Below are 18,055 nucleotides of genomic sequence, written 5' to 3'. Positions count from 1 at the left end.
CCATTGCACTCCAGCCTAGGCAGCAGAGCAAGACCCTGTCTCCAAAAAAAAAAAAAAAAAAATAGTGCTGTGTAATACCTTTTTGGGCATGAATCGTTAAATCCAATGTTAGGACTTAACCATTATTCATATGAAGAAAGACAAGTAGCTGAGAGGCAAACATAAATATGAACATTGGAAACATTTATGTGTGTATATATGAGATAGAGACATTTTTTATTAGTTATACCATTAATGTCACAGAAGGAAGCATATAGATTTTGAAACATTTTTAACAATGGGAGAAAGTTATATTTTTAAATAAAATTTTAAAAATGTTTAATGCAGAAATGATAATAAAATTAATTCATGTTTCTGTAGGTCTGAAATCTAAAAGCTGGACTTGAAGCTATAAGAAAGGGACATTAGGGGCTTGATTCAGATCTCAGGAGATCTAGTGCAGTCCAATTTTGGTTCTCCATATACCTGACTCCACTGAAGAGACAAGACTTAGAAAAGGTGAAGTGGAGCTGAAGGTAAGGGTGAGACTGAGGAGTCCTAGAGGCAGAATTTTCTGAAAACAAATTTCATTTTGTATTTAAAGGACTGCCTGCTAAATGCTTATATTCTTTTCAGAAGAACAACAATAATAAATACCTTTAATTGGACTGATAGCAGATGAGCCTAATGGAATTCACTGTTGATATTAACATATCCCAAAGGAATCTTCTAAGGGATAGTCAAGATTCCCCTTTCCCCAATTCTTATGAGAGCTATGAAAACTAGCCACCAGTTCAATTATTGACATAAGCTTAAAAATTGAGCTTAAGATACATTGTAAGTAGTAAACTGGCAGTCAGCAAATGATATGGTGACATTCTGTTTCTGCATTCACTTGGAAATGAATGGGATAAAAGAAAGTCTACATTTACATGAAAATAAAAAGATTTGCTTTAATAAAAGAAAGAAAATAATTTTTTTTAAATCCAAGATAAAATAGCAACTGCATAGAGAATAGGTTTCATAGTAGATGTGTGCAAAAGATTAGATTGGTGCGCAACAGTTAAAAGAGCCAACTAATTTGAAATTCTAACGAGAGGGTAGCTGCCCAAAGTGAAAAGCACATTAATCTTTGCTTTGGTAGGCTCTAGTAGATTATGATGTCCAGTTTTTCCATGCCAGAGTGTCAGAAACCATAGCCCATGACTATTTGCTGAAGGAATTGGGAATGCATGCTTAGAAAATATTTTTTGAAAGGTATTCATTTACTCATTCAACCAGTATATACTGAATGTCTACTATATGACAGGACTGTTCTAGGCACTAGGGATATGGCAGTGAACAAAACATCAAAATTCTTATAAGAATGGAACTTACATTTAGGGAAAATAATTAGTAAAAGGAATAGTGATCGCTGCAGAGAAAATAAGGTGAAGGCTAAAGAGTGTCTGGGAAGACTTGGAGTTTAAATATGTGGTCAAGGAAGGGTTCATTGTAAAACTGATTCTTGGGCAAAGACCAGAGCTTTAGGGAGTGTGCTACATGAGTATCTATGTAAAGTGCATTCCAGAGACAGGGAACAGCAAGTGCAGGGGTTCTGAGGCAGAAACATGCTTGGTCTGTTAAAGGAACAGTAAGCAACCTTTCGGGCAGATGAGGAGGGAGCGAAGTGGAGAATAGGAGATGAAGTCACAGTGGGGTGGGGGAGGCAGAGCACACAGACAGTTTGTGACCTTTTAGGCCCTTGTAAGGACTTTGGCTTTTACTCTAAGATAGAAAGCCATTGGAATGTTTTGAGTATAGGGATAATTGACTGTATGTATAGTTTAATATGTCTAGCTGCTGTGTTAAATAATGAATGTAGAACATAGCAGGGTCAGTTAGGAAGCTGCTGTGGTACAATTCAAGTAAAAATGCTGACTTGGACAAGCCTGGAAGCAGCAGAGGCAGTGATATGTGGCTGGACTGGAGACATTTTTTGGAAGGTGGAGTCAATGGGGTATACGAGGGTAAGAGAGGAGCCAAGGCCCCAAGAGTTTTGGCCTAGAAAAATGAATTTGTTACTGATTGAGATGGGCAAGACTGTGTGGGTGGAACAAGTCTTACGGGTACGTTTTAGACGTAAGATCCCTAAGTGAAGATGTTCCCCTATTGGTGTTCATTATACAAGTCTAGAGGTGAGGGGAGAGTTATGGGCAGAGGTATCTATTTGAGAACCATCATATTCCTGTAAATTGCTATAATTGTGAATTGCATGAAATTGGATGAGATCACCAAGGAAGTGAGGGTAAGTAAAGAGACCAGGAGTCAGGCACTGTGCGTCTTAAGATTTCTCTTTCGATTTTGTTTTCTTGGTGAAATAGAAAGCAAAGCATCAGCTGAGAGTGAAGATGAGGGTGTATTGCTGGAGCTTCGAGAAAAGAGAAGGCTTGAAATAGTCACTTAGGGGAGGGGAGATAAGTGGGCAGGGTAGGGTGGGGATATAGTAGGAGTGCCCAGGGGCACGAGAGTGAGGGGCCTCCGTTGAAGTTATGCCCATTCTGATAAGGAAGTATTAAACTTGGATTGTACTTCCAAAGTACAGAATGGAACCACTGGGTGCAAACTATTCATAGAGTGGTTTCAGCCAACCCTAAAAAAGACCCTGCTAAAGATGAAGTCCTCTAAAATGACTATTGTGTTTATTTGATTTCCACCTGAATATTAGACTTGTAAAACTAGAATATTACAACTTCTCTCAAGGTCTTCCTTTTGTTTAGTATTCAAAGCATAAATGCTCATCAAAATTGTTTTCATAGGCTGGGCGCGGTGGCTCAAGCCTGTAATCCCAGCACTTTGGGAGGCCGAGACGGGCGGATCACGAGGTCAGGAGATCGAGACCATCCTGGCTAACCCGGTGAAACCCCGTCTCTACTAAAAAATACAAAAAAAAAAAAAAAAAAAAAAAAAAAAAAAAAAAAAAAAAAAAAACTAGCCGGGCGACGTGGCAGGCGCCTGTGGTCCCAGCTACTCAGGAGGCTGAGGCAGGAGAATGGCGTGAACCCGGGAGGCGGAGCTTGCAGTGAGCTGAGATCCGGCCACTGCAATCCAGCCTGGGCGACAGAGCGAGACTCCGTCTCAAAAAAATAAATAAATAAATAAATAAACAAATTGTTTTCAGATTTTCTAAGTATACCACTTTGTTCTGTCTCATCTGTAAGTTTCATGCTAAATTTTAAATCAAGTCTTAAATCACATGTAATCTGTGTGTGTTTGCTCACATGCATGTGAAGGGAGAAGTTCAGTAGCCTCCTGGTGAAACCTAATAATGCCTGTCTCCTTCATTGCCATACTTTTTACACTGCTTATTAATCTTGCCATATTCCAAGATCAAGGGTATGGTCCTGTTTATAGTCCTTAGCCTGGCATTCCAGCCCTCCATAACTGAGGCCAGCTTCATTTTTCAACCTCATTTGCCACTGCCCTCTTCTGCCTGCCAGCTGCTACCATCACAGGCCTGGCTTTTTTGCCATTTGCCTTAGCATAGGCTCTGCCTTTCTCCTGGAAGGGTCACTGCCTGTCTCCTCATGTCCATATGTGACCTCACTTCCAATCCTAACTCAGATGCCATCTCATCCATGAAACCAGTGCCTGTACCCTTCCGGCCCCCTCCCCCATTTTCCTTGTCTGTGAAAAGCTTTAGCACTTCACTTCTATTTCTCTTTTGTCAAAGTGGAAGTCCCCTTTTAGAATTATGTTTTGCATTCCTCTTCCTTCCCCTCCTAGGATATGAGCTATGGGAGGGCATAGTCCAAGTTTCATTCATCCAGGTAAACCTCATAGCACACAAACTCAGTGCCCGCAATAGATCACTTATGAAGGAATGGATGTCTATATCCTGCAAATACAAAATAGAAGGAAAAATATTTGCTAACTTTATATTCTTTCCCTCTTTTGTGTTTTGTTGTTGTGGTGGTGGTGGTTCTTATGTAGGAATTTATTTCTCCCAGATCACTGAGCTTTGTTTCAAAATTTTAAATCATCATTCCCCATTCACCAGTCCTTAGACTAGAAGTTAGATATCTTTGATAGGGCATATCAGAAGGATTACCTTTCTCCCAGTATCACAAGGGCTGTAGTGAAACCCATTTTTTTTTTTTAAGGTTTAAATTTTTAATTGTGATAAAAACATAAAATTACTATTAAATATTTAAGTGTACAGCTTAGTAATGTTCAGTATATTTACATTATTTTGCAACAGATCTCTGGATTTTCATTTTACAAAAAATCTGATGATAAACTGTACCTTTCCCGCTCTCTCCCTCAGCTCCTGAAGAGAACATCATTTGGCTTTCTGTTTTTATAACTGGGACTTTTGTATCTCACATTGGTGTAATCATACCATGTCTGTCTCTTTTTGAATGTCTTATTTTACTCAGCGTAATGTTTGCAGGCTTTGTCTTTATTGTAAGATGAGTGACACCCACTTTCATTTCCTGTTCTACTATTTTCCTGTGCTGCTCAGTGAAGTTTTTTGCTGATCTCATAGGTCTCAGTTGGTTCTGTGAATGGTGTAGCAGCATTGGGAAGCCCTTTGAATAAAAGAATGAAATAAATTTCCTATCTGGCTTCTGACAGTGAAGATGGTATAGAAAGACAGAAACCCAGGCTGCTGCTTTGCTGCATGCCAAGACACGAAAGAATAAGATAATTAAATGGCGAGAAGAATTGGGGAAGGTGGGTGAGAAGAGCAGGAGCATCCCAGATCCCAGAGTGAACTGTCTGCTTCCCTCCCCCAGTCTTTGGAAAATCTATTTATAGAATGGACTGATGACTTACAAGAGGAGGAAAGCTGCTAAAAGGAATTCTTTATACCTGAAGTAAGGTCTGACAGTGTTAGTGGCTGGGGTTCAACATTCAGAAAGATCACCTACCAGCGAAGGGTCCCTAATGAAGAAGGCAGCTGGAGAGAGTAATGAAGAGGCTGGACACTGGGAGGAAGGGTTTTTGGGGCAGAGGCTCCGCCTAAGAGGTGAGCAAGGTGTGTGGTGCAGCAGCCCTTCTCTAGGGCTGAACCCCTTGTCACCATCAACTCAGCTTTGACAACTATCAACTTACAGCCGGTCTCCTTTCATCTACCCTCTCACCTGCTTCCCTTCCAACATATTCCAGCACAAACCCCAGATATACTTTACTACTAGGAAAAAAAAAAAAGTCGAGGCAGAAATTCAAGCCAGATTCTTTGCCCATCAGCTTCACTCCTTTACACTGGCTTGTGTGAAGATGCTTTGTATCGGCCTGTCCCCACGGTAAGCCACACTGAAATGAAGTACCAGAGGACGAAGTCTGGTCATCCCTCTTCCTAACATGGACCAGTGAGAACTACTTTAGCAAGGAGTTGAGAGAGACGTATCATCTGTTCCCTCTGAGGCTGGCTGCACTTTTAAAAATTGTGACTGTTTTTGGTTCAAAAACAATTGCAGTTTTAATTGCAACGTGAGAAGGCTCCTGTGTGTTGCTGGAAGCTTTACTCATCAGTCATTTCTAAGTTCTTGCATATTAAGTCACATAATTCTGCTTTGATAAGCTTGTTGCACTTATTTTTGTAAGAGCTAAAACTAAAAGGCATTAAGCTGAGCAGTGCTACACCATCTGATTTACTGTGCTATCACTGTGACCGCTTGTGAGGACATTCGGCCCACTTTCAGGTTGGAATCTCTGGGATGGTGCTTGAAAATCTGCATTTTAATATGCTCACCAGGTGATTATTGTGGAGACCAAAGCTCTTGAGTTTCCCATTGCTCTCTAGAATGTACCCTGTTGTTTTCCTTGATGTCATTTGTCAGTTTCTACACCTACTGATTTATTCTCTCACCACTCCTCTTGTCACCAGGCACACTTAACATCTAATTCAGTATGCAGCTTGATTGACATTCGGTGTTGATATTCTGATTCTGTGGGTTTAACTAGCTGTGATCAGCAGAAGCAACTGCACGCAGTGCTCTCATTTTTTTCTTTTCCCAGAATGTTGGGGTTGGGAGTGAAGGTGCCGAGACTGGTTTGTGTGTGTCCTGCAGAAGTTCCAAAGGTGATGTTGATACAGAAATTTAAGTGTCTTATTTAACAAAGGGGTTGTGTATTTTTTGAGAGTTTGGGTATTTATCCTGTTATTCTGTATTTACCAACTCAAAGTAGAATGCTCTTCTTATAAATATCTTTAATGAATAAGCCAACTTTAGATTTTAAAACTAGCTGTAATTTTATTTTCTCATAGGTGTCATCTTTAAGAAATGAAAAGCGAGGCTCATCATATCTCATCTCTGCCCCAGAAGGTGGTTCAGTGGAATGTGTTGACCAGCATTCTCAGGGCACAGGAGCATATTACATGGAAACTTACTTAAAAAAGAAGCGAGTGTACTGAGTTAAGCTCTCTCCTAATAATCCCCTAAGGTTCTCTGCAGTATCTCTGCTGTTCATCGCTGCCTTAACTTCATTCAAACTAGCCATATCCTTTAAATACGGGTTTATAATTTCCCAGAAGGAACTGTGTTGTGCAGCAGGCAGAAATGCCAAATAAAAAATAGCAATAAGAAGAGACATCTATTGAGGACATTTTCCACTAGAGTCAGATGCATCTTAATCAGTGTGCTAACTTACAATCCATTGGAGAAACTAATAATGTTCCAAGATTCCTTGTTTGAGGACTGGGAATAATTTTGACACCATATATACAAGTTTGAAGCAATAAATGGGAAGCAGTGCTGTTTCCCGAGCCTTAGAAGAATGAGTTTCCTATAAGCCAATGTGCATTTCAATTTACTTTCCCTAGAATTGCATTTTTAGATTTTTAAGACTTTTCCTAGAACTACAAGGGTGCAAGTACCAAATGTGCTGATGGTAGTATTATAAAGATGCTCTACATGCACACTCTATTGCACCCACACACCAGCCACGCAAAATTAAACCCGGTAAGAGAGTGACAGTGGTGTCAGAGGTATCCAGTACTACCGATGCTTTAAGATGTTGTTTACCATTTATACCTTCTGTGAAAAATAGAAGGTATTTTAAGAAAAGTAGCTTTGGCGATCTAATACAGGGGTTGGCAAACTACAGCCCTGGGCCACATTTGGTCTACCACCCGCTTTTGTGCTGCCTGCAAGCTAAGACTAATGTTTACATTTTCAAATGGTTGGAGGAAAAAAAATTTATGACGTGAAATTGATATGAAATTGAGATTTCAGTGTCCATAAATAAAATTTTATTGGGACGTTGCCATGCTCATTCATTTACGTGTTGTCTGTGGCACGCCTATGCTACAATGGCAGAACTGATTAGCTTCAACAGAGACTGTATGGCCTGCAAAGACCATATGGCCTAAAATTTTGACTCTCTGGCCATTTATACACAGTGTTTGCTGATCCCTGATCTAATAGCACTAATTCTAATAGCAGCTATTCCTTTTCATTCACCTAAAGACAGACCTTTAGCCTTTGAGACAGACTTGTAGGTGGAAAGGACCATGGGTTTCTGTGCTCCTTTCATACCATATACTAGTAATGATCTAATGACTAGAATGGGGCCTATTTTGATCCCTAAATGCCCTATTTCCACAATATAGTAAAGCAGTCAATACTGCACTTGCTGATGGAGTCTTAAGGAGTCACAGTATGTATAACCACTCTGAGCTAATAACCTATACCTCACTCTCTGCTCTCTCACTCTTTGATGGTGTATTAGGGTGAAAAATCAGTTATTTAACACAATTTACTTGTGAAAGAAGTTTTATCTTTACAGAGTATGACTTTTGACATCACCATTTCTTGAAGACTTTGGTATTAAATGCATGAGAAACCTTTTGCCATCTAGAAATTTCTAAGTTTGTTTATTGTTGTAAGACTGTAATTAATTGATAGGGAATTTGGGATCTCTATCCTGCGCTTTTTGAAGTCAGATAATTAAATATCGTGTCACTTTGGGGACTTGTTATTTTTAACTATGATGTGGATATCCTGTTTTAATTATGAAGTCTAGAATTGGTACATATGTTGTATGCTTTGTAAAGAATTTCACTTGGTCTAATTTATTGCATATACTAGCTTCTGTTGGAAAATGACAGCTACAAAGTTTAAGGTAATTTCTAAGTATACTACCTATAAATAACTGACAAAAATTGGGCATCATCCAGTTATATAGCAGATGACTAATGGGTTTTTCACACCCTGCACTTCTCCTTCCTATTTTCCTGTTGCATTCAGCCTCTTCAGTGCTTAGTCACACCTCCACTATAGTGCAAACAGAAGAAAGGAAAGATGGTGAATTTTGCATCAGAGCTGCAAAGTGAAAGCAGGAAGAGGTTGAAGGAAGTAAAACAAAGGTGTCTGGACTACGGCACAGTGGACATGCCATCCATACTGGCCTGCGTCCCATTATCTCTGGGCCCAATAATGAAGTGCAAATCACGTGGTGTTAGTAATAAGGACCATAACCCACCCCTTCTTCCCCCCAAAACTATACTGTTATTTTTCTATGTTAGCAAATTGTTTGAAATGCTTTGAAAATGAAATCTTAATATTAAAAGGCATATGCATGTAAAGTCTTTAGTATATTTATTTGTATAAAGAAAGAGTAAACAAAGTGCATATAGAGTGGCCACAGGTTTGACACAGAGACCTTGGTGTTGTAGGCTATGAACGAATTTAAATGGCAACTTTATTGCTGCCATTGAATCAATCCTGAATTTGGGCTCAACAGGTGAAAAGTAACAATATCAAACAAATACTAAACAGCATAAGATTTTCAGACTCCTCTTGGTCACAAAGGCCTTAATAGTTCACATTGAATCAGTGACTAAACGTTTTTGATTACCCAGCTACCTCCAAGCAAACTGAAAACTGTCTAGTGGATCCTGAAGTTCATTAGTGCCTCTAGCGGGGTCTTTCAAGTGTTGCACCATAGGGTGATGGTAAAAACAGGGATCAATCCTTGTAGATGGGTGGTAAGTATGGAAACACTCTAAGAACAGTGCAGCGTACGTGGTGTTCTGACTGCTTGCATACAGCATTCAAAACCAATGCTGGAATAGCTTGCTCCAAAGTGGTAGAGTTATAAAAGGACATACATTGACATTTCTTAAAAGCATGTGTAATAGCATCCAGGCTCTGGGAATGAGTTCTGATTAAAGATATACTGCTTAGGAAAGCACTGGTACAGGCTTAGTTCTCGAGAATTAACATGCAGCAAATCATCTATTCCACAGCTATCCCCCCCGTGTAGAACCAGTTTTCTCAAAAATGGGTGCCAGGGGTCACCCAAGGGAATAGGAGCTAAGCCACTGGAGAAACAACTCAAAGGTTTAAGTCCTACTGGTGAGAGAATACAATCATTTTTGTACAGAAACAATATATACTACCTGGTATCTAATATTTTAAGAATGCATGGTCTAGTACTGTATAGATACTGAAACCTGAGGGCTAGGTCCATCAATCCTTATGATTCATGTGCCAGCAAAACATTTCAGATCAGCTGGCAGCAGGGAAAAGCAATCATCTTCAGACATTATTTTGGTCAACTCCTCTTGTTTTCAAAAATCCCCTTTTGGTACGCAGTTGTGATGGTGAACTAGCCAAAGGAAATGGTGGCATATTCTTTCCACAAGGAGGAGTGCTTAAGTACTTTCAAATATTTTGGTTGCCATTATGTGTCACTAAGTTACTGGTACCAAATTTAAAGAGGAACTCCTTACTCATATTAAGCACTACAGTGTGCCTTATATATGTATATGTACTCAAGTATGAGTTCAATGACTTTTTGGACAGAACACAAACTTTTTTCGTTACAAATTTTTAAAAAATGGCTTGGGCATTTGTTGTGGGAGGAGGACTTGATAATCTGTGGAATTTAAATGTTATTCATGCTTATTTTAAAAGTGCTTCAAATCCTTCAATAAGGTTCTGAAAGCTTGTCCGATTGGATGGTTGGAATTCCCAGCATTTCCTCATAAGTTGATAAACCTGTAAAAACAAAGAAATAACAGTAAAAATGTTAGATTTGGGAACTTTAAAAAATATATAGAAACATCAAGAAAATAATTTTGGAAATGTAAATAACTTCTTAAAGACCAGAAAAACGAGTGTTTGAACAGTTTAAAACACAGAATATAGGATACAACTCTAGTTCCTAAATAGTATTTTAACATTTGAGAAGCTCAAGGGTTGACGGACTGCAGTAAAATCCAGGTCATTCCTGTAAACCAGTTAGAGAGTGAAGCTGAATCTCAGTTCAGACTTAAACTTTCCAGACTGGCTGCCTCACTCTCTGACTCATACTGTTCAGTGTATCTTACGCAGTCTCAAGAGTTTTTAGTATTAAAGGGCTCAATTCACTTAGAAAACTGAATACACACCATAAATGCTACCAATAAGTGGGATAAACTAACTTACACAAAAAAAATGCAATTATATGTATTTGTCACACTAAGGCTACACCAAAACCTGTCCCTCTGGGGCAAGCAAGTGGATAAAGAGGGGCTGGCTTTTGGAGGGAATCCTTGCTCTGAACCTAACTGGTGGCTATCATCTATCCCCAAAGGTGATTTCTCAGTTATCTTATGTGAAATTCAGCTTCAGAAAACTATTTTATAGGACTTCACTGCATCATTTCTTCGCTCTCCCCTCTACCCATTTCTGGATAACTCAAGCTGCGAAAACATAATAGAAATGGAGTGTTATTACTGTGATGTGGCTCATAGATACCTCATCTGGACAGTTAGGTGGGCACGGCAGGCGTTTTCCTTCTTTTAATGTATTCACAAGTCTTGTGACTGTCATCTGGCCATGGGTTGGGCCTATCATTTTCAGGAACAACTATATAAAATAAAACCAAACAAAACGTTTAACTTTGCATGTATTTACATAAATGCCAAACAGATTAAGGTGAAATTTCTACAATCAACTGGAAATTTAAGTAGCAATAAAAAGGCTTTTTTCCCCTTAGTAACTTTAAATAAAAATCCAAAATCCTTATTAGCTTTCAATGATCTGTCTCTAACCAATGTCTTAGACTCTGCCAACCACTCCTTGTGCTGGTCAAGGAGTCTGTCCCAAGAAAATGATCTGATTTAGGAATGAAGGAGGCGCAGACAAGGCTGGTCCCTACCCAATGCTACCCCACTTAACTTGCTCATTTTCCCATAAAACTGCCGTGTATCTCTACACAGATAAGATCCTTGAGAGCCAAGGCCATCCTATGGAACTCTGGGCTCATTGTGAAAGCAAGACTTGAGAGATCCACAAATAACTGTCAAGTAGCAAACCAAGTTAAGTGGGAAAGTGACACTTTCCATTATAATACATTGATTGGATTCCATTTAAAAACAAAAGTTAACCAAGCAGAGGGATGGACACATTTTAAATGGGTACTGGATTCAAATGAAGAGAAAAGGAGGACTTACGGCCATGGGACTAGAATCTGAATCACAGTAAGTCAGCAGCTCATGCAGAGTGACTCCAAAAGACCAGACGTCAGAGGCGATATAAAATTTAGATTGCATTAAACATTCTGGAGCATACCTTGAAAGGAAGCAGAACACAAAACCTCATTTCCTGGGAGGCACATTCCAACTGACATTACAGGATAACTGAAAAATCACCTCTTTGGTTTTTCTCATAATTTAATAGAGCATCTGAGTGTGGATGATGTTTTACACGTATCATGTATAAGCTGCTATGGTGCATATCTGACCTATATATAGTACAGCATCCTTTACAGGCTCTCGGTAGCACGCATCTGCCCTAAAATACCACAAGTCTGTGCTCTTCACTTCACTGAGAACATGTTCTCAGGGTATGGGAGGAGGTGGCCATGTAATGATGAGCCCCAGGTCTGATTGCCTGCAGGCTCAAAATGAGATACCAGTGGCCTCACTGCCCAATGTGGCATCACTGCCCAATGTGGCATCACTGCCCAATCTCCTTCCAGCATTACCTATTTTGCTGAATGACACCCACTTGCCCAAGCCAAAAATGAAGGCATTCCACTGCACCCAATCTCCTTAAATATTCCTTGAACCTACTCACTTCTCTCAAATCCTACTGTCACTATCCCAGACACTGTCCTAGTTCATGCTGTCACTGGCTCTGGCCTGAGCTGTTGAAGCAGCCAAATCAGACTCCCTGGCTCCAATCTTGTTCCCTTCATTCAATGGTGGTCTTTTTAAAACAAAGTCTCCATCCTTAAACCCTCCAGCAGCATCCCACTGCTCTTGAGATGAAGTCCCAGCTCCATGACTCAAGCTTCCTCCTGCAAACCTATTCCATGATCCAGCCTCGCTGACTTTCAGTTCCTGGGAAATCAACTGCTCTTGTCTCATTCTTCCTAGTCATGCATGCTGTCTTGCAACCATCTGTCTAAACCCACATGAATCTTTCAGGTTTCATCTGAATACTCATGACTTTCAGAAAACCAAGCCCGACCCGTTCTGTATGTTTCCTGCTCTATGCCATTGGCTGCCTAGCCTGTTAAACTCTAAACTCGGCCTACTTGTTCACCATATCTCCCGTACTGGCAGAAAGCAGGACCTTGATGCATTTCCTTAAATGAATGAATGAAGACGTTTAGGCTCCATAAGTGGGAGAGGTCTATGTTTGTGTCCACGTAGGATGCACCTAGGGCAGTGCTGACTGGTTATGTGGCAGGGTGTAGTAGAGATGTAAGTAGTCTCTCCCCTGGACAGTGTTCCCGGCTGAGCCGTGGTTGTAGCCAGTGTGTGGCCTTCTAACCTGGGGGCCTCTGGTGATTCAGGAGACAGCCAGGTCTCCCACAGGTTTTGCTCTGCTCTGTCCAGGAGTTCCCTGAATCTGCAATGCCCACTCTGTCCTACAGCTTCCCTCTGCATGGATGTGTTTAAGAAAGGAACTAGATCCCCTTCACCTGCTCACAGTTTTAAGAACTGCATCAGATGAATGCCCTCTCCTGGGAAGCTGGGAATGTTGAGCGGGTGGTTAGCTTTCTTTCTTTCCTTGGAAGACGGTGTTATATGAAGCTCAGGCATTTATATAGGCTGCTTTCAATGAAACAGCTGGAAAGGTGTGTTTCTTGAAGATAAATATCAATCAATTCCAAATGTTCTAAACCTTCTCTAATCTTGAGTCAGGCCAGAGGAATGAGAGACATTAATATAGCCAGAAAGGGCCTATCAAAACTGTAAACTCTGACGCATTGATAAAACCTGGCGGTTTGATTCAGTTACCAAAACACAGGGCTGTCCCGGTCATCCTTGACGGTGTAATACTCCTTATCGGTTTCAATTGCTTTGGTTAAACCGAAGTCTCCAATTTTCACTTGGTGTTCACTCTCAACAAGGACATTTCTTGCTGCCAAGTCACGGTGAACATATTGCCGAGAACCCAAATAGTCCATCCCCTGAGAGAGAGAAGTAAAAGTCAAGCACATAGATAAAGTCACTTTAGATTCTTTTATCTATCACTTCATCAGAGAAAATAGAAATGTCATTTCATTCATATATCACTGACAATTTTTTTGGTTCTGACTTTTATGCAAGAATATTAAGACCAAACTGATTCAAAGAAATATACATTAAAACAACCATATTTAAATCCATTGACTTTCTTAGTAGAGACTGACTTTTCATCTAAATAATGCAGAGAAAGACAAACTTAGTATAATTATCATAAACTTTCCTGCTTGGAGTCAAATTACAAACCAATTACCCAGGACAGAGCGCCTGATGTCTGAATCTATAACATGCTATCTTTATTTATTTATTTTTTACCTTACAAATCTGAACGGCATATTTTAGCTGCTGTTTGAGGTTAATTTTGTTCTTATTCTTTGGAAGATACTCCTTAAGGCTTCCCGAAGGCAGAAATTCCATGATGAGCTTAATACCATTTCCTCCTGTTTAGAAAAAACACCCATCAGTCTGAGGCTGCCAAATGAGGGAACCGTGGGAGAGGCAAGGGCACAGGATCTGAGACAGAGGCCCTGAGGTGATGTCAGCTTCACCCCTTCATCACAGGCATGTTACTTGACCTCTTATGCCTCAGGATCCTCAGCGGTGAAGGGAGATAGTAACACTGGTGTACCTACCTCACAGGCATAAGCACTCACTCAGATAACAGAGTGCTCTGTAAACCACAGGCAAATGATCATTTTCAAAAATTATCAGCTCACTGTCAATTTCACTACCATGAGTAGATACTGGCTTGCAAATAAGATACAATTATTAGTAAATATTACTTGCCACTTTGATTTAGACAGCTAGAAAATGAAACACCCTGGCTAGTATTGGATCAGAACAGGGAAGTGGGTGAAGGTGGAGTAGGAATCAGTTTCATAAGGCATAAGTGCAAGTGACGTAGAGAGACAGTGGGGGCCGGGGTGGCCTCCTCAGGAGCCCTGCAGCTGCTGAAGGATTTGACAGGACCTATGACTTGGAAGCCTTGAGAGTGTGGGAACCACCAGCTAGCATGTCAGCTGCCCAGATAAGGCCACGGGCTGCCTGTTCTGCTGCACTGGTCTTCATGACCCTAGACAGTCACCAGATCTTTAAACCGGACCGGGGCCTTGCACAACATACCATCTTCCGTGCAGATTCCTTTGTACTTCACAATGTTCTCGTGATAGAGGTTCCTTAAGATCTCGATTTCCTTTTTCAGATCAGCTATGTGGTTACCTCCACTCTCAGGCTTCAGAGATTTGACAGCCACCTGCTCCCCTGTATTGTCCCCTTCGGGGTCATACCTGCAGAGCTCAACCTTCCCAAAGTGGCCCTGGAGGGAAAGATGCATTTGCTGTTATCAAGGAAGCCCCAGCGTAGGCCACAGAACACAGAGAAGTCTTGCTGCTCACAGCCATTCCTGAGGGCCAGGGGTTCTCGCCGTCTGGCCTTGCAGGCAAAAGCCTCTCACCTGGACTGTACCTGCTCGCTACAGCCCCCGTGCTCTCTTGGCCTCACAAACTGTCCCCTCCGTTACTAAGACAAGGAAAGTAGCAGGTGACAATGAACCAACTCATCAGTCCCAGCTTCCATGAACATGTAACCCACAGGAAATGAAGGTTATTTCTGGGCCTGCAGGACAACTGTGCCGCACGTTACAGGACAGGCCCCACAGCGTGGCTGAAAAGAGCAACTGCATGAGGAGTCTTTAGAAGACGTGAGATCAGGTTCCAGCCAAGCCACCTGACAGCGACAGTGGTGGCCAAGTCCCCTAATCTGAGCTGACTCCTGATGCACTCACTGTATACAGAAACTGGCCTCAGGGATGGTGGGGGGAACTACGGATGCCATGCTTCTGACAATGCCTGGCACAGAGGCTGGCACACAGCAGATCCTGGAGATGCATCAAGTCTGTTTCATTAACCAGACTACAGAACATCTGTATAAAGACACAAATCTCAGTAGCTTCTCTAGTCACAATTAACTGTTTGGAAGCTCCCATTTAAGGTACAAAGAAAAGCTGGTATTTTATTTTGGGATTCTGTGCAATAAACCTATCCCTCCTTTAAAGAGCCTTACAGGGCTGGGTATGGTGGCTCATGCCTGTAATTCCAGCACTTTGGGAGGCCTCCTTGCTTGAGGCCAGGAGTTTCAGAGCAGCCTAGGCAACATAGCAAGACCCCATTTCTACAAGAAAAAATAAAAAAATATTAGCCAGCATGGGGGCATGTGCCTGTAGTTCCAGCTACTCAGGAAGCTGAGGCAGGAAGATTGCTTGAGCCTGGGAAGTTGAGCTGCAGTGAGCTATGATCACACCACTGCACTCCAGCCTGGGACACAGAGAGACCCTGTCTCTTGGGGCAGGAGAAAAAGAAAGAAGCTTACAGGATATATATGCCCAGGAAAGTCAGAGGCAGGGATTTTCCTATTCCACCATATCTATACCTACTCCCCCATCTATCCTTCTTTCCATTCTCTTCTGTCCTGTAGAGAAAAATCAAGTCTTTCAAGGGAGGTGCCCAGAGTCCCATGTGCATACACAAGCGTGCGTGCAGGCGGTGACATGCATTCCGTCCGTGCCCGGGTGTCACATGGAGAAAACACAATCCCTTGTGATGAAAGTGGCCCCCAAATGCAGTAAGGTGCTTTCGCTCATGGACCTGGCCCCAGGATGAAAAGGATGGAGAGAAGCTGTATGTACAGACAGAGGCACTGTGAATGGCGGAGGGCTCTGCCGTCAGGAGCAAGAAGCACGGGTGTAACTTACCTCTCCCAAGTCACGGATCCTCTTTAGGAAGCGCTTTTCAAAATGCGTGGGGTCCACTTCAGTTGCTGGCTTTTTTTCTGAAACAATATCTGGATCTAACAGAAGAGAAAAGAAAATAGAGTGAAAGGCAGGCAATTGCCAGGGACTGCCACCCAGGCTCCTGTTTCTCCCCAGGCTGGGTTAAAGCAGCACATGGCAGGTCTTACTCTGCTCTTCAAGCTTATTAATGTCTCTCATGATGGCTCGGAAGAAGGGCCTCTGATTGGGGTCGTAGTTCATGCAGCGGGTCATGAGGTCAGCCAGCTCCTTACATGATGGTGTCACTGGTCTGCACCGGCTTTCATAGAATCTCTCTTTCTGAAACAAGAGGGAAACCATAGAAGAAACCAAAGGAACCACCTACAAACTTCTCAGCCACAGGTCAGATGGAAGTGCCAATTCCTCATTCGATTCTCAACATCTCCACTTACAGGTAAGTTTCATAAATGTTTGTTACTGTTGCCTTCTTCTTGGAAGGGGAAATCACAGTCCTAATACTGAATAATCCAAATTCAAGGAGACTGGGCAGTATAGCCCAGTCCCAAAGAGCTTCATTCAAGTAAAGGCATGCAACCTTTCCGGAGTACAATTGGACAACATGTACAAAAATCTTTAGATTCTTTAAACCCTCTGATGCATTAATTTCAATGACTGAATGACGCAGAAATAAAGCAGATATGAACAAATATTTATGTATAAGGATGTTCCCTGCAGAATTAGATAGAACACTGGAAATCTGAAAACTTAAATGCCAAATATAAATTTACTCAAGTAAATTAAACAAAACAACTCTTATGTTAAATTTTTAAAAATTATGATTTAATCTTACAGGAAAGCACTCATAGTATTAAATGAAAAAACTCAGAATTTTATATAACTCTATCTAGCATGGCCCCAATTTTGTTTAAAAAAGAGATACAAACAGGCTGGAAGACAAAATGCCGAAGTGTTAACAGTGGTCAGGGATGACAAGAATATAGTGATTGCTATTTTCTTTTTTTAACAGTTTCATTTTTAAAATTTTCTTCAACTGTTTATTACTTTAAACTTTAGAAACAAAGAACTTATGCTACTTTTGGAAGATGAAGTGAAACCACTGCATTCCAGTTTCTACTTTGTAGCTGAACTCCAAGGGTACTAAGTTCCTCTCTGGTCCCCATGGGCCCTGGGGTGGGGTGGGCAGGCCCCAGAGGACAGGGAGGAGGGAGGACTAGAATTAAGGAGCTGAGAGCTGCTCTTGTCCTTGAGTGTCACTTACACATCGCTGCGTCAGTGCAGCCTGCAGAAAGGCCATCTAACCCAAGTGGACTTAGGTGGAGAGAGACCCCTATGTTATTAAAGACACGGGTCCTTCCTTACACCACCCTGTATGCTGTTCAGCCTGGGGTACGCAGCACATGCTCAATAAATACTGACTGATGACAAAGGGTATGTTGTTTCATTTCCAAGGATTCAAGGAAGTCAAAAATAAAAATGAATTTCCCAAAAGCCTCGGCTGAAAATTCCAAATAGCAGATCTGTAGATCCGATGGTTTCCCCGCGGGTTTAAGATCCTTTCCCAAGTCTTTAACTGGCAAGTCATAGAGGTTCTACCTCTTCAATATCTCCCACCCTGCACTCTGGACTCCCGCTGCTATTTCCGGATGTGGGGCTCTCATTGCTGAGAGCCTCAGGGCCCTTGTCTCCCTCCAGGTCTCTCCTCTGTCCATCCCAGCTACTGCATCCAGAAGAACATCCCAAGGCCAACCTCCAAGCCCCTCCCTCCTCCACCCAAATCCTGCCTTGTCCCAGGCCACCCCCAGGAAAATGTAGGCTCTGCAGCCTGGAATCAGGGA

At 41.6% G+C, this 18,055-nt stretch overlaps 2 protein-coding genes across 2 annotated transcripts in view; one reads left to right on the top strand and one right to left on the bottom strand.

The window, feature by feature from the left end:
• RAVER2 (ribonucleoprotein, PTB-binding 2) overlaps window positions 1-8,551 on the top strand; it is a 96,152-nt gene extending 87,601 nt beyond the window's left edge. The window contains exon 12 of the mRNA XM_011940807.1: window positions 6,233-8,551. Coding sequence (XP_011796197.1) covers window positions 6,233-6,379 — 147 coding nt within the window. The 3' untranslated portion in view covers window positions 6,380-8,551. The remainder of the gene's footprint in view (window positions 1-6,232) is intronic.
• The window catches only part of JAK1 (Janus kinase 1), a 131,782-nt gene continuing 122,274 nt past the window's right edge, over window positions 8,548-18,055 (bottom strand). Inside the window, exons 19-26 of the mRNA XM_011940820.1 lie at window positions 16,388-16,538; window positions 16,182-16,276; window positions 14,555-14,747; window positions 13,748-13,872; window positions 13,205-13,377; window positions 11,408-11,525; window positions 10,710-10,820; window positions 8,548-9,968 (exon numbers count right to left, since the gene is read on the bottom strand). Of these exons, the coding sequence (XP_011796210.1) occupies window positions 9,873-9,968; window positions 10,710-10,820; window positions 11,408-11,525; window positions 13,205-13,377; window positions 13,748-13,872; window positions 14,555-14,747; window positions 16,182-16,276; window positions 16,388-16,538 (1,062 nt within the window). The 3' untranslated portion in view covers window positions 8,548-9,872. The remainder of the gene's footprint in view (window positions 9,969-10,709; window positions 10,821-11,407; window positions 11,526-13,204; window positions 13,378-13,747; window positions 13,873-14,554; window positions 14,748-16,181; window positions 16,277-16,387; window positions 16,539-18,055) is intronic.

The sequence above is a fragment of the Colobus angolensis genome, unplaced genomic scaffold (genome assembly GCF_000951035.1).
Source record: "Colobus angolensis palliatus isolate OR3802 unplaced genomic scaffold, Cang.pa_1.0 Scaffold102, whole genome shotgun sequence".
NCBI classification, from domain to species: Eukaryota; Metazoa; Chordata; class Mammalia; order Primates; family Cercopithecidae; genus Colobus; species Colobus angolensis.
The sequence above is the reverse complement of the archived record's forward strand: the minus strand, read 5'-3'. Positions and strand labels throughout refer to the sequence as shown.